Source organism: Drosophila grimshawi, unplaced genomic scaffold, assembly GCF_018153295.1.
Source record: "Drosophila grimshawi isolate 15287-2541.00 unplaced genomic scaffold, ASM1815329v1 contig_44, whole genome shotgun sequence".
Classification (NCBI taxonomy): Eukaryota; Metazoa; Arthropoda; class Insecta; order Diptera; family Drosophilidae; genus Drosophila; species Drosophila grimshawi.
This window is the reverse complement of record NW_025063240.1, coordinates 12,638,462-12,654,264: the sequence shown is the minus strand read 5'-3', so window position 1 is coordinate 12,654,264 and position 15,803 is coordinate 12,638,462. Positions and strand designations below refer to the sequence as shown.

The following is a 15,803-nucleotide window of genomic DNA, read 5'->3' as shown; positions in this document are numbered from 1 at the left end:
ACGGAACGAAACGGAACGGGCAATAAAAGAGCGTATCTCGCGAAAAGAAAGAAACGAGACGGCGAATGAAAATGTGTAGAGAAGCGAATTAAAATAAAAGCAAATTGCAAATCGCAAATGCGAATGCGACAAATTATAACAAAAAGTGCATGCAAATTTATCGCAATTGAAAACAAAAAAGAAAAGTAAAGCAAAATCGAAAGAAAAATTTGCAGTGTATTTGGAATTGTTGTTGCATGTGATTGGAAGTGGAAGTGGATATATTATGGGTGCACAGCAGGGCAAGGAGCGCGGCTCGCATTCGAGTGGAGGCGGCGGAGGAGGAGGCGGTGGCAGCACCGTTAGTTGCATTGGTGTCTCCAGCAGCAGCAGTCCCGTTGCATCCGGTTCGCCGCACTGCATCAGCAGCTCCTCAATTGGTGGTGGCAACGCTTTGAGTGCTGTTGGTTCCACTCTGCGCAATTCACGCATGAAACCGCATCAGTCATCGTCGGGCATCAGCATCGGCTCCAGCGGCGGCAACTCCTCGCATCGCGGCGCCAACTCATCGAATGCATCGCACAAGGATAATCGCTGCAATCCGCCCAGCATTGGCCTCAACATATTCACCGAACACAATGGTGAGTATCAACTAACTGCACTCTGTACATGTATCTATTCCATATACAGTTGCGGTCAAGAAAATAGTAGCGCTGCTTCATTCATTGCACTCAATACTTTCATATCTCCTTTCACATAGTCCCTTCGATTCCTTCAATCATTTTATTGTTCAATATACCTCTGATACATGATGAAATGACATTGATTTTTACAACAAATTTCAATGCAATTGAGAATTTGTGTTGTAAAGTTATTAAGATTGTTTCTAGACGTTAAGCCAAGGTACAATTTCCACTTTGAAGACTTTGAATTGGTCTGGCTCGTCAGTTGCTCTAGAAATAGGCAAAACATTGGTGTGTGACGGTTATTTCTAAATGTCGTATAATACATCCAGACAACATATCTAGTTATTAGATACATTACTATCCCGACAAAAAGCTAAGAAAGAAAAATCACTTATATTGCGCTACGACTATTTGGATCATATTTTAATGTTTATTTGTTCAGCATTGATTGCTTGTATTCAAATAAAATTTTCATAATTTTGTAGTTATATTTTAAGTATTTTCTCTTTAACATTTGCTATTCACTACTATTATGTTGACCGCAGCTGTGATATATGTATGTGTGTGTGTGTGTGCCACCCGCAACATACAAATGCATTTACAGTGTGTATACACTCACACACACACACGCACGCACTTTTGCTTGACAGTTTTCTCTCTCTCTCTCTCTCTCTCGCTCTCTGTTCCTGCACACTCGCTGTTCAATTGAGCCAATTTTTCGATTTTCATTGCTTCCGATTAACATAGAAACGGAATGCGCATTACTCTTCTTCTTGTTGCTGTTGTTGCCGGCATATAGTTTTACTTCTTGTTGTAGTTGTTGTTGTCTCGCTTTTGTTTACAATAGACGCAGAAGCAAAAGAAGACGAAGAAGTGGCAGCAGGAGCAGAAATGAAATGAAAACGGTAAATGTGCAGCTAAATTCATTTTTGTTAAGAGGGCGGTTTCAACTGCTGCTGCTGTTGCTGCTGCGCTCCCCCACCCTCGTCCGCACCCTCAGCTTCTTTTAACAGTGGTTGAAATTGTTGTAGCACCATCCCCCACCCCACCCTCTCATCAGGACAGGCATTTCCTGCGTTTTTCCTTACACGCATTTTCATTCTATCCTTTTTTTTCGCCTGCTTTTTGCTATACACAATTTTCTATTATTTATTTGTTTGCCTTTTGACAAGTTGCAACATTTCCTATAACAGCTTTTCCTTTTTTTCTTTTTCCTTGTCCATTTTTGTTAATAGGTTTTTTATGTTCCTATCATCGCCCTACCGCAACGAATGAGAACTATTGACGGGGGTGGTGGGTGCGAGGTGTTTTTCATTTAGATTTATAGCCAGCTAATCAGCGCTTAAGCATCATCATCTAATGCCAAATTACACATTACTCATTACACCTTCCCCCTCCCCTCGACCTCTCTCCACATTTCTACTCATAACTCATTAAATGTCTCGAGAGCTGCGCAAAATAGATTTAAGCTTTCCAATTGGAATGTGTGTGAGAGAGAGATGGAAAGAGAGACTCTTCTTCCTTGCTTTAGCATACTTCATATTCCACTTTACACCCTTTAAGAAAAGCTTAAAGAGTCTTTTAATGCAGCAAATAAAAATTGCATTTGTGATTAATGCCGACTTCTTTGGATTTCTCAGGAATTCTAATAATCAATAAGAATGACTAATGTAATAAATTAGCAATCGCTTGCTTTATACACTCTCTTTTCTCTTATCTATAATCAAAATTTCTATCTCCCTTTCTTTCTCACTCTGTCTCTCCTTCTCCCTTTACCTGGCTAAAAGTCTTGTTTATTTATTTCTCAGCTTGGCTACTCGTACACCTGGCTACAGGGTATCGACTAGTCCAACATTCCCAAGTCTAGCACTTTTAATTTTATTTTGCTTTTGCTTCCATTAAAAATGATTGCATTTAATCTTTGTGGTATTTGATGTTGTTGTTGCACTGCAATTTGTCCACAATTATAGTCTTATTCATTTGAGGCATTAAATCATTTTTAATGAGGAGCTATGTCTATATGCTGATAAGGTCCCAATAAATATTGAGTCACTGGGATTGAATTACAGACTACTGCCGGCCCTGAGCAAGTATGCAGCTCATTTTGCTTTGTTGTGCTGCCGAGAAACAATTCGAATGTTTATCAAGCATAAAGAAAAATTATAAATAATAAAAATATGAGAATACTTGCGATATTTGATAAGTTTGCGATTACCCAAGATATTCTCGAATGTCAACAGAAAAAATATAAAAAATGCTTATCACGTTTGAAGTAGTTTTATCAGCTTGTTTCACAGCTGTGGCTGGTAAGCAAATTAAAAAAGCATTTTTGACGTGAGCAGCATACTAAGCATACCATTGGACGAAAAGTTCAACTACAAATAAACTAACAACAAAAAGATAATTCAACTAAAACTACATTTTTTTGTTGTGATTTTCGTGCAAATTTCCCACACGAAATTATTCCAAGGTAAATTGCAATCGAAACAGAAATTCGCATTGCAGCAGCGGAGACTCAGAAGATGCAATTCTCTTTGTTGTTGTTTTTTTGTTGTTATTGTTGTTATTTCAATTACAAAATTACATTGTAAATCTTGGGTTGGGGTACAGATTACAACCGCAGTCACCAGTCAGCCAGTCACCAAACCAATCGCAAGTCACACAAACAACAGTCGCGGTCCCAGACCAGGTCGAATCCAAATCTCAGACCAGACACAGCCACCACACAGACCAAATGGCAGCCGCCGCGAACTCTAACTAAAATCACAATCAACACACAACTACACACACAAGTCAAATGCGACAGGCGACAAGCAAATAACTGACATGAATTGCAATTGACGATACTGCACAGTGAAGCAAAGTGATAGTTTAACTTAGCAGTCAAAAGGTTAAAGGTGTAAATGAATTCAAATAAAAAATAGCGTTTTTAACTTTGAATATCGGTTCTGTTTTAACAGAGTTATGGGTCTGGAAAGATCTTTCCTTAACATAAAACACAGATGAGAATAACAGTCATCTACTTAAAGAGTTAACACCACCCAAGTGTAGACTACTTATTTCTAACCACTGTGCCGTCTGTCTGCCTTGCAGTTGTTGTAGGCGTTGCCTATGGGGCACAGTGGAATTTGACTAAAGTTACAAGTCGTTACATGAAGTAATTAGATATGTTTGGTGGCCCATAGGATTGGATAGCGCTGGGAAAGCTGCTGTCTGCTGCTTGTTACTGTTGCTGCTTCACTGAAGCTGTCAATTGCAAACAGTAAGGCAAAAAAAATAGACAGTCAGAAATGGGAATGGAAATGGGAAATGCAAGTGGAATTGGATGGAGGTCTTTTCAGCTTCTTCCATATATTCACAGACTTTGGCGACGCGTCGCAATGTCTCAAAATAGCCATGTTGTGTGTGGCGTGTCGAGTTGAGTTGAGTTGCGAACTCCTTGAGAGAGTGTCAAGTATTTGTCCGTCTCTCTCTCTGTCTCTCTCTCTCTTTCTGTCTATCTGTCTGTCTGTCTCTCTCTCCATTTCACACACACTTTCTTAAGTGTAATCTGAGTAGCCTGGACGTCTGAAAGGCGGGAGGCGTCAATGGCCTCGCCACCTCTTGGCGTCCCCCTCACTCCCTTAGCTTCTTTGCCTGGACGGGCGGACTCTGTTTGCCAACATGCAAGCGGCAAATTATGAGACGACGAGGCAAATGAACTTTTCACATGGCTAATGGACGCCACACGCACATCCATCCAACTAGGAGCATGTGTCCATGTTGTGGACACTCTGCAAACAGGTGACGTGTGTGTTGTGGGAATGACTGATGTGTGTGTGTGTGTTTATGTTTGTGTACGTGAGTGTGTGTATATGTTTACCTAACAGCTTTCCCACACGCTTACAAATATGTTAATATATATAGATATATTATTCCTTTAACAAACACGATTGCTTTGCCAGAAGCAAAAGAATGAAAGAAAGAAACAATATATAATGAATTTGGAGAGCGTGTTTATTTCTTCGTGGATATAACTGTGACTGCCACAATTAAGCAGTTAACAGTCCATATCTACGTTAACAGCTGCTACTTGCCGAAATAACCAAAAACTGCTACAAAAGTTAACAGCTCTTTATCATAACATATGTGGAGAGAGAACAGCGAGAAGTTTTAAAGAAGGCGTTGTTGTTATTGTTGTCATCTTCACTTTTCTTATTTTGTATTAGTTCTTTATTTTGTTGTACTCAATGCCTTTGCTTTACACTCATATACATATATTCTATTATTAGCCGCTACGTATCTGCGTCTTCTTCTTGTCGTTGCTTTTTATAATTTTCTCAACTTTTAGTTCGAGTTGGAGTCGCAGTCGACGTTGCCTGTTTCCTGGCATTTGCCAGCTCCAAAGTGCCACTCATCGTCATTATTATTATTGTTGTTGTTCCTGTTGTTGTTTTTTTTAGTTTGCATGTTTTGCTTTTTGGGGCCAAAGGGCTGTTTTCGATCAAGCTCGTAAATCCTTTCGTGCCTCGCATTTCGTGCCTTGCAATGTACTTTGAAGTTTTATTTTTAGAGACCAGTCGCAAGTTCCTGCTCTCTTTTTTTTATATGCATTCACTTTTTAGCCCTACGTCATTCCAATAAGACGCCAAGAACTTAATTCAACAGCTGTGTGTACAAACTCTAATTGGGGTATGGAACATGTGTAATTATTTCAATAGTAAGCGTCTTGTTTGCACTTGAGCCCGTTTACCGTTGTACAATTGAATCAACAACTACAAATGCAATACAAGAAATTTGGATTATAGTAATAATAAAGAATAAATATTATGAAAATTTAAGTTGCTGAGCAGCAAAATGACACAAAGAAACTGTGAACAACTATTTTACTCATATTTACATGTGTGTTTAACTTGACATCAATTCCCACACGATCTTTACATAATCTTATAATCTCAAAACTAAATATTCGACATAATTTTGTTGTGTATGTTCAAGTCCCAAATCTATCGTAAAAATAATAATGTACTTTATAAAAGAAAAACCCCGAAAGAATTTCCAACCTAAATCTGTCTGCTCTTCTCTATATGAAAATATCTTTTTTATGCATGTCTTCCTATCTATGTACGTAGTGTATGCATATATATCATGCACTATGTATATATCATCTTTGCAACATCAGAAGTTTTGCCCAACTTTGTCGTCGACAATTTCCTCCATGCATTCAAATTTATGTATTATTCTAGCCCATTTTCCAATCATTTTATTTCTTTGCCTTTTGCTCCCAGTGGGGACGTTGCAGTCGCCGCCCACTCAGCAGCTGCCCCATCTCCCTCCTTCCACGATCCCTCTAGAATGTGGGCAGCCTTCTAGAATGCGGCGCCTCATTGAAAACTGTTTGCATAAATTAGCTGATGAAAAGCGATAGAGAAAGAGAGAGAGAGAGGGAGAGGGAGAGGGAGAGGTAGCCAATAGGAAAGCCAAACATAATTCGTAAACAGCAGAGAAAACTAAAAGAGAATCGAATATTTGTTTATCATCGCTTTGCGGGTATATACGGGGAGTGTGGCAGTGTGGCGGGGAAGGGGAGTGGCGTTGGTTCAGAGGAATGCCTCAACTAATTATAAGCGTTTCCAGTTTATATATTTAACATATATGTTGTTGTTGCTGTTGTGATTATGTTTGAGGTCATAAATTTTGACGCCAGTTGATTGATTGACACTCGCTTCAGCTGTATAGGTTATACATACTCACACTCAAGCACACTCAAACACACACACACATGGCTAGGTGAAAGGGGCGACTTGAACGAAATTAACAGCAATATTTTTATGTGCACTTTATTTAACAGGCCCCCTCGAATAAATATATATATATATTCGAGGGGGAAAACTTTTGTATATATTTATATTATATTCACCTCCTGCACTCTTTTGTGCAATTGATGTGTTTATTAAGTTTTAACCCACACCCTGCAGTCAATCTCCCCCTTCCCAACCCACCCCTACATCACGGCAAAGTGATGAGCGTTAACAAGTCCACAAGGTCGAACATATTTAAGCATGTGCAAAAATCAACAGTAAACACAAAATTATACGCTTGGGTACATAACTGATATATATGTTTAAATAAAATATATTTATTTATTTATGTATACGCACACTTGTTCATTTTGAGCTTAAATTAAACATAAGTAAATAAATAATCCGCAAAACGTTTCAAATGCAGCAGACAGAATCGCTTTCACGACAATCCAACCAGAACCAGGGAAACCTGTTCTTGAAGTTGAAGTTGTAGAAGAACAAAGCTGAGGAGATCAGGGGGGAGAGGGGACAGAACTGCATTTTGAGCCAGCAGCAGCAGTTGAAATCCATCAATGAGGCAACCTGCTGCTGCTGCTGAGTCGATATAAGACACAAAGCAGCACAAATCACGTTCGTAATTGTAACTGTAATGAGAAAATTGAGTTTTCTCAATTCTCGCCACTCGTCACACGGCACGTACAGCTCAGCTCTGAATCTGAGCCACAAGTTACCTGCAGCTACTGCTGCTGCTGTTGTTGTTGTGGAATAGATACTGCGCTATAGATACGGGTCTATACATACATATAAAACACCTCTCACATGTGCCACAATCAACTGGGAATGAAAATTGAAATGAGGGGGACACCTTGAGCTACGATGCCCGTCAGGCTTTGATTGAATTGTTGATGCCGAAACTCTGACTTGGACTTGCCCAGTTGCATATCGTATGGTGTACTACATTTGGCTTTGCCAGCTGTATATCTGACTGTCGAATGTGCCGGTCAATCTAACTAATTGTGCCTTGAGGCTAAATAATTTGTGCACTAATTTCCTGCAATTTCCACACAATTGTAAGCCAAATGTCTTAGAGTTAAGAATCTGGTAGCAGCTTTGGTACTTGAAAACGCAATATTTGATAATCTGAAGACATTCACTAAGTTAGTAAAACCTTCACGAACGCAACAACAAAGCAAAATTGGAATAGATATTTTAATATTTACTAAGTCAAACAAGCATAGAAAAAGAATTACGTTAGCATAATGTGTTTCTTGGCCTTATTGTACAATTATAACGCAGCTGTTCTGTTTCCGTTAGAAGAACTAAAATATTAATGTAATAGAATCAGTTTTCAATGCATTTAAACATATAATCTGATTTAATATTTAATTTAAATAAATCTACTTGGATATTCTCCAATATTTTCCCACTTAAATCTTTTCACACATCGAAAGTAACTTTTTAAATACCAGCCACTTGAGCATTTGCCAAAAATAGACACAATTAAATTGGCAAAAGTCTTTCAAAAAAGACTTAAATCACTTGAATTTCACTCGAATTTCACCACAGACATTCTTTATCAAAAATAACAACAAATGATTTGCCGAAACACAAACAAAAAGTGAATCAAGAAAATTGGCAAGTATTTACTGTAAAAAGTGAGCTCCAACAAAAAGCTTGAACAAAAAACATAACCAATGCGCCTTGAAAAGATGCAAACCTGTTTACTCAACACATACACGATACAGTGACAGCCAAATGTCTGCGCACACATCGATGAGCGTAACTTCTCTCTCTTCTCTCTCTTGCTGTTGCCAGCTGACCGTCCGGTCCGCTGTGGTGGTCAGTGAACTAACCATTCAGTGTGAAAACATGAAATGAAAATTATCCCAAAAAAAAAGATTCAGCTTTGCTCGCAGTTAATTTCAAATTTGTAAACTGCTCTTTTGTGTTTTGTTTGCCTGAGTAGTATTCTGTTTTTTTTAAATATATATATATTTTTTTATAAAATAATTAATGTGAAATTTAATTCATTTAATTGCCGCCTAATGACTGAACTGTTCGCTCCGTTCAACATGGAGTTGGATTTAAAGTTGTCGCCACTTTCAGTTTTTTTCCTCATCTTTTGTTTTTTTTTCCCCTTTATTATATTTTTGCCGGGGCCATTCAGAACTTTTGTCTTTTGTGTGTGCGGTTTTATTGGTGTTTTTCTTTCTTTTTTTTTGGTTTTGCGACGTCTGTCAATTTTTACGCCGTCTGGCAATATTTAAACGACATTCACATCCGTACTGTCTCCGTCGTCTGTCGGCCGTTGTAGTCTGTACTCTCCTTATCCGCGCACTTGTTTTCCCAGAATCGCTAAGCTGCCACAACAGAGTCGCCGTTGAATCACCAAAGAGTTGATATCAAGTATAGAATACATATAAATATATATGTACAGTACTGGCTAAAAAAATAGCACTAGCTTAACGAAAGTCTTTTGACTTAGTTGTGTGACCTTTGCCTTCAAGTTTTGTGTCTTGAAATATTGGAAATTGTGTCTGAATTGTGGGTTTTCCAATTGAACAACAACTTTAAGCTTACCCTTACCATATTACCTTACTATTCTTCTGATTCATCAGATCTAAATCTTCCAAATTCTTCGATTGACATTAAAAAAATACTTAATCTAAAGCCAGATCAATGAATGACAAATAACTTTCGATCTGTAGCGTAGGAGTGATTTGGATTCAAAAGAAAAAAGATTCGATGCCTTTATCTATCACCAAACCAAGAGAATATATATTTATAAAAACACATTAAATGCATTATGAAGACCATATTTTCTTGAACTGTTTGCTGTACTAACATATAAAAGTATATATATACATATTTACAAATCAGACAACGACATGGATACAGCATTAAATATTTTATTCCTGTTGCATTCGCTTCGCAGCATTTTCTGTTTACTTTTCAATTTTCAGCTATTTTTGCATTTACCAGTCATCCCTTGCAAATAGTACACATAAAGGAAAAACCCAGCACAACTTTTCCTTATTTTATATTCTATGCGTTGGTTTTATGTGCTGTATTCTCTTTAACCGCTCGCTAACCGCAATCGAGATTGTAGATACGGAGAGGCCAGCGCTTTGAAGTCAACCCGGCCACACCTTGTCTGGCACTGGCACTTTTGCTGAGACAACTTTGCTGAAAAGTTGCTTAACCAAAGAGATAAAAAGATACACTTTTCTTTTCGCTTTGAAATAACTAGCAAAAAGAAATAATAAATAATTTAATTGTAAACTGTACAATTCAAATATGGTAAAGATTTCGTGAAGCCTGAGAGGGTATAGATTTCGAGAAGCCTAAGGAGGGTATTATAATGATCTTTAGATTCCAGCAGGTGTTATTCAGTTTACAAGAGTACAAAATCCTCAGCATGGAAAAGTTAGCAGTTCTCACTTCGTTATTTCGTTAATTAGTTCTGAAAGTCAACTTTCTTATCTTCACTGTTCAAAAGTGTATTTCATTCAGATACAGATATATATATACATACGTAATTCCAGAGGGAGTATTTCGGAAATGCGTCACAGCATTTTATAAATTTCACAATTTGCCGTCATTAGTTTAAATTGTTTCCCCGCCATGCCAATTTAATAACTCCAAAGCACCCATTTAACTCGAACTCCCCCGGTTGAGTTGGCTGCCTGTCACAAAAATGATTTCGTAATATCAATAAACGTAAATTGACGCTACCCCCATACAGCCCCCTCCTTTCCATCCCCTCCACCCAGCCCAGTTCAGAGTTGGATGTTTCAGTTTAGAGATCAAAGTTTCACTTTGCGTGCTGTTTTCCATATGTATTCGTTTTACTCGAGCGTGTAATTACAGACCGTCATAAAGTGCCGCAATCATCTACACACACACACTTGGGCACATACTCGCACACATACGCGCACACTCGTGTCCACACACATACACCTAACAATCAATTTAATCTATGGACTCGCATCATATTTGGAAATATACGTGGCTCGCATTATAGCAAGTGTATGCCACCAAATTTGATTATCTCTCTTTTGAGCACTGTCAGGCAAAAAGCTTTTTGTGACTCCAGACTCCTGCCCCTCCCCCGCTTTCTACATTTGCCATAATTATATATATATACGCTTTTCCAACGATTTGTCGTTGTGTCATTGTCAATGGCGCTTTTTTCATTTTATATGAATTTTTTACATAATCGCCAAACTGGTTGGCGGGCTTACGCGGCTGCCTGGAAAACCGTTTGAAACAAAACAAAATAATCACAAAAAAAAGAAAATACCGGAACTATAGACAAGTTCCACCTCGTCGCATCTATCGGCCATTTATACAAGTAATTGCGCCTAATGACGAACCGCTCAAAAATATGAAGAAAACAAGTAGGAATGCTCGGGTCTCGTGTAGAGAGCTCGACTAGCAGATACCCTGAATCCAAGTCTATACCTAGCCAACCTACTTGATATATCTTATCTTAAATATGCAAAACATAACACTGAAAAATTGGCGAACACTCAGGATAAATGGTATACGAGAATTTATATTCCAAATGTGAAGTTTCTAGCAGTTCCTAAAGCTATGAAGATTAGCTTTCTCATACACATGGATCGTCTCGACTGTTGCTGCTGATCAAGAATGCATATATGCACAACTTTATTTAACTCTTTTCACTACAGGTAAAGGGCATACTAAACAAACCAAGAGGTGATAGAACTTCGGTACGCTTTGAAGGCTTCCGAGCTTAGCTCAACTCGATATCTCTCAACACCATCCATTGTTCATCGTTTGGATTGTGTAGAACTTGTCAGAGGAAGTCGGTCTCCGCTTCCCTCTTATGCAATCATTTTTTTTGCTATCTAATTACGCACTTTTGCCGTCTTTCCATTATTCTCTCGAATTATTTATTCATTTTCGCGGCAAGTGATTATCTGGGCATTTGCTTTGCCCATTTCGATTATTCGCCTGTTTTATTTTCGACTCTTTCGCTTTTCAGTTTCGTTTTTTTTCGGCTTTCAACTTCACTCGAGCGTGGCGAAAAGAAAAGCTTTTCAAAAAAAAAAATAATACAAAATAAAAAAACTCAACCTGATCTTCACTTGAAAAGGCCACTTTTGATTTCTACATGAATTTATTGTGCGATTCGATTGACTGACTGATTGATTGAGTTGTGTGTTGAAATTTTGTTTAAAAATAATGAAAAACGAAATCAGTTCATGGAGAAAGTTTAGCACATTTTTGTATCTTCACAGTTTTGCACCTGCTGTGTTTATACACATTTATGAACAGACAAAACAAGTTGAATGAACTTGATTAATGGACAGTTGGCTATAAAAAATGAGATTGTTTAACAAAATGAATGCAAAACGTGAAGGTTTTATTCATTTTTAAATATATAAGATGATGGACATGCTATGATTATAGCGATATGATAACAATATGATAAGAAAGCTTAGTTTATATTAAACGATTTCAGAGTGATACTGACACTGTATCTTTATGAATATACACAACAAAAGAGCCACAAGTTAGCTTTATCTATCCCACACCCATTAATCGTCACTCGTAATTTACCATAAAAATGTGTATGAATTAATATTTCAGAAACTGACCTCAAAAAACCATCACAACAATTCACAACAAGAGTCACAACAATGAAGCTTAAGCCAACTTATTTTTTTTTGTGGACAAAAAAGAACCCACGGATTTGTTTTGTTATCTTTTCCCATACTTTGAATAGGGAATCAAAAAAAAAAAAAAAACAGAAAAATACTCTGCTATTGTTTTGTACTCGTATCTATTGCTATTCTATTCTTCAGTTTCTTCTTCTGCTACGTTCACATCTGATATTTGATGACGGTCTGTCAGTCTGTCGGTCTGCCTGTCTGTCGTATGTGCTTTTCATTGCATATTTGCGCTTATCTAAAAATTTAATGGTCAAATGTTTTTTATCTCCTCTCAAAATTTATTATCTGTAAAATACACCCACGCAAATTATGGCTGTGAATGGGAATGGGACTGTGCATGTGAATGTGAATATGAATGTTTTATTCATAAAGCAGAATGTCGCGAGAGCAGACACAACAGCAACAACAACCACAAATGCAAATGACCGAGCAGTAAGAAAAGCTGAAAATACTGAAAAATACTTGACAAATACCAGGCAATCGTTGCCTGCATAAACAATAAGTCATAAAACATAAACAAAACCCCGCCGGCTGACAGACAAAGAAAAACAAGTAAAATAGCCACAGACAACAAGCGTGAACGTTTCATGAGGCAGGCAGAGCAGCAGGGAGGCCCCACATCGAAAAAAAATGTGTGAATGTACCGTGGTATGAGGATGCGTGAAATGTAACAAATTAATGCGGAGGCATGTTTCCTAAAGAAATCCAAATGTGGTAATGCAATAATATTTTATCTTTGGATTTGGGGGACAACATTCATTAAATTGGATCATAGTATTATATAAATGAATAGTTGAGCAAATAATAAGCAATACTCTAAGCTGTAGCACCACTGTGCACCTATGCGAACTGACTCATTCAAATTGGCAGAGCTACGAGTAATGTTTGACCAACGCGGCGTATACTTGTTGTTCTCTCTCTTTCGCTCTCCCTCTCTCTTTCTATATTCTGAATCATACTTTTCCTGGCAGCCAGGCGAAACAGACAATAACAAAATCGTTTATGAAATGCTCATAAACAAATGTGCAATTGCTTTAAATACCCTGTATCAATTAAAAATGCGTTAAATGGGTGTGATGAAATTGTGCAAAGTATGTAAAAGGCAGAAGGAAGCACCTCTGATGAGGGTTAAGAGACGAGGCTATCTAGCCACAACAGAGAAACAATAATTATAAAACGATAGCAAAGCGTATTCTCTTATTGAACGAACTAATCTCTGTAAGACTTCCAGGTACAGAGTATCTTTCAGTCAAGCTCTCTTGACAGCATTCTTGTATTTTTTTTTGTTCTGCTGGCGGCCGTCTGCCAAGTCCACAATTAAAAGCCAATTTCATTCACAAACAAATGTGGATGGCAAGGTGGTATTTTGACCATCAGACACACACGTGATGACTGCAGCAGTTGGCAATGGAAATGGGGATTATGATGGGTGTGAGGATGGTGGATAAATACTTGGGCCTCTCTCTGTGGCCATCACCTTGACCTGCGCCAAAATATGACAACCATTTGTAAAAGGATGGGGTGTCCCTCGGCACGTTTTAGTCTTTTTGTAAACACGACACAGGTGTGCCGTGAGTGGTGTAGTGGGAACTATAAAAAAATGTGGCTACACACTTAGATCTAACTTTAAGATAACTTATTAAAAAACAATCCCACTTTTTAAAACGGTTTATTAAAGATTACTACAATATCTTGATCTATAACTAATATATAAGAGCAATGTTCAGCCAGAGCAGATAAAATGACCTTTATGTTGTATCGATCCAATAGCATTCGGGTCACAGCTTAAGGGCTTGCTAAAGTGACCTTTAAACTAGCTTGGATAGTTGATATGAATAGGTGCCTATGTACATAGATATGCATACATATCTATATATATACATATACATATAAATGTGTTTATATGTATTTGTATGTTGACGTCACTGTATCTCTTTTCATACTTGCATCAATGGTTTTTTCGAGTGCATGAAAGTGTAATTAGGAAGATTGTGAACTCTATTCAGCTGCCATTTCAATGCCGCCAACAAGGACAGCAAGGACACGCTGGCAAAGCTACTCTTGTCGTTGTTGCTGTTGCTGCTGCACAATTTTAAGTGGCAGTCGGGAAAGTAACAACCTCGACCAGCATGAATACCCAAAAAGCAATCGATAAAACCACCTCCCCTCTATGTAATTTCTAGTGCCCTCAGTTCTTGCTGCTGTGGTTGCTGCTACTGCTGCTGCTGTGCTGTGCTGGTGACATTCAATTAATTTGCTCGAAATGATGAGATAAATAATAATGGCGCTGCTTTTGTCAAACCAAGTACACGACACTGAGTCTGAATAGGAGTCGCTGACTGCACTCGAAAAAACAAATGTGTTAGCTTGTCTTACAGAAGAATGACAAAAACTAGGAAATGATTTTTCATTTATTTCCTGATAGAAATGAGTAACATCAATTTGAAAAGGAATCGTTATTATTTGTTTTAAGTAACTAAGAAAAATGATTTTAATATTAAATGATTTTCCAAGTTCTACAGCATATATATGCTTTTTTTCTGAGTGTGGAGCTTTTCCCATTATTGATTTTATTTTGTGCGTTGGCTGTTGAATATATGTACGTATGCATGTATTTATTGCACTCACTTGATTTTCATCTGCTGTACACAACATATGTGTACGTAAAGAAGAAAAAAAAAGGGGTTGGGAGTTGGATGCGGAGGCGTGGCATCGCTTGACGCACGCCTGCAGCGCTGCGTCACAGGGCAAAAACGTCACCATTTCCCCCATCATTCCCATCGACCATGATATGCGTATTTGACGAGACGGACACGGACCGGCAAAGGCAACGGCAACAGCAACGGTACTAGCCTTGAGTGGAATCCTTACAAAAGTGGTAAAAATTGCCAGCGGCTCACCAAGTCGCCGACTCGGAGTCAGAGTCACAGAAGAGTCGCGTCTGCCAAGGGTGGATTTACCAAGTGCAGGGATACGAGACTTTTGCTGTAACTCCCCTCACCCCAAATACCCATTCCCATTCCCATTGCCAATGCTCTGACTGCTAACTCGTCCCTGTCCATTGAAATGCTTTCCATTGTTTCTGTCATCTTCTCTCTCTTTCGCATTTATTTCAATTTTTACTTCTCTTTCCGTAACCAGCATATTTCAGTGCATGCTTTTTTTCTGCGTGTATTTCACATTTCTCGCTTTGCTGTAGTTTTTTTTCGCACTTTGTTGGTTTTTGCGGCAGCCGCTCTCTGGAACTAAAGAACTGTCAAGAATCCATGGGAGGTTCCCTTTGTTGCACCTTTGACTACACATCCATAAAAAATACATATGTAAATGCCCGGCAAACTTAAATTCTTTTACAGACTACACATTATGTCAAAGTGTCAGTTTACTTCAAGCATGCGATGTCAAACTAAATAATGAGCCAAGCGGAGCAATATGTTTAATGTTTGCCTTGGATACGCTGACTAGATAACCATATGGTCCTTACCTAAGGATACACATTAATATATGTAATTGCGTTGTACAAAATTTGCATTACTTTTTTGTCGCGTACTTGAGAACTAACAAGGGATACTTGCCAAACGAAAAAATTGCTGAGGCTATTAAATTAATTGAGATAGTTGGAAGGTTTTCTGTGTTTGGACCCTGAGTCCATTAAA

The 15,803-nt window shown here is 38.1% G+C and overlaps 1 protein-coding gene across 4 annotated transcripts in view; it reads left to right on the top strand.

Annotated features, from left to right (window-relative positions):
• Positions 1–210: 210 nt before the first annotated feature.
• LOC6558858 (tyrosine-protein kinase Abl) overlaps positions 211–15,803 on the top strand; it is a 28,302-nt gene continuing 12,709 nt past the window's right edge. For all 4 annotated transcript variants that reach the window (XM_001984398.3, XM_032743493.2, XM_032743494.2 and 1 more), the window contains exon 1: positions 211–620. In XM_001984398.3, coding sequence (XP_001984434.1) covers positions 266–620 — 355 coding nt within the window. In that variant the 5' untranslated portion in view covers positions 211–265. The remainder of the gene's footprint in view (positions 621–15,803) is intronic.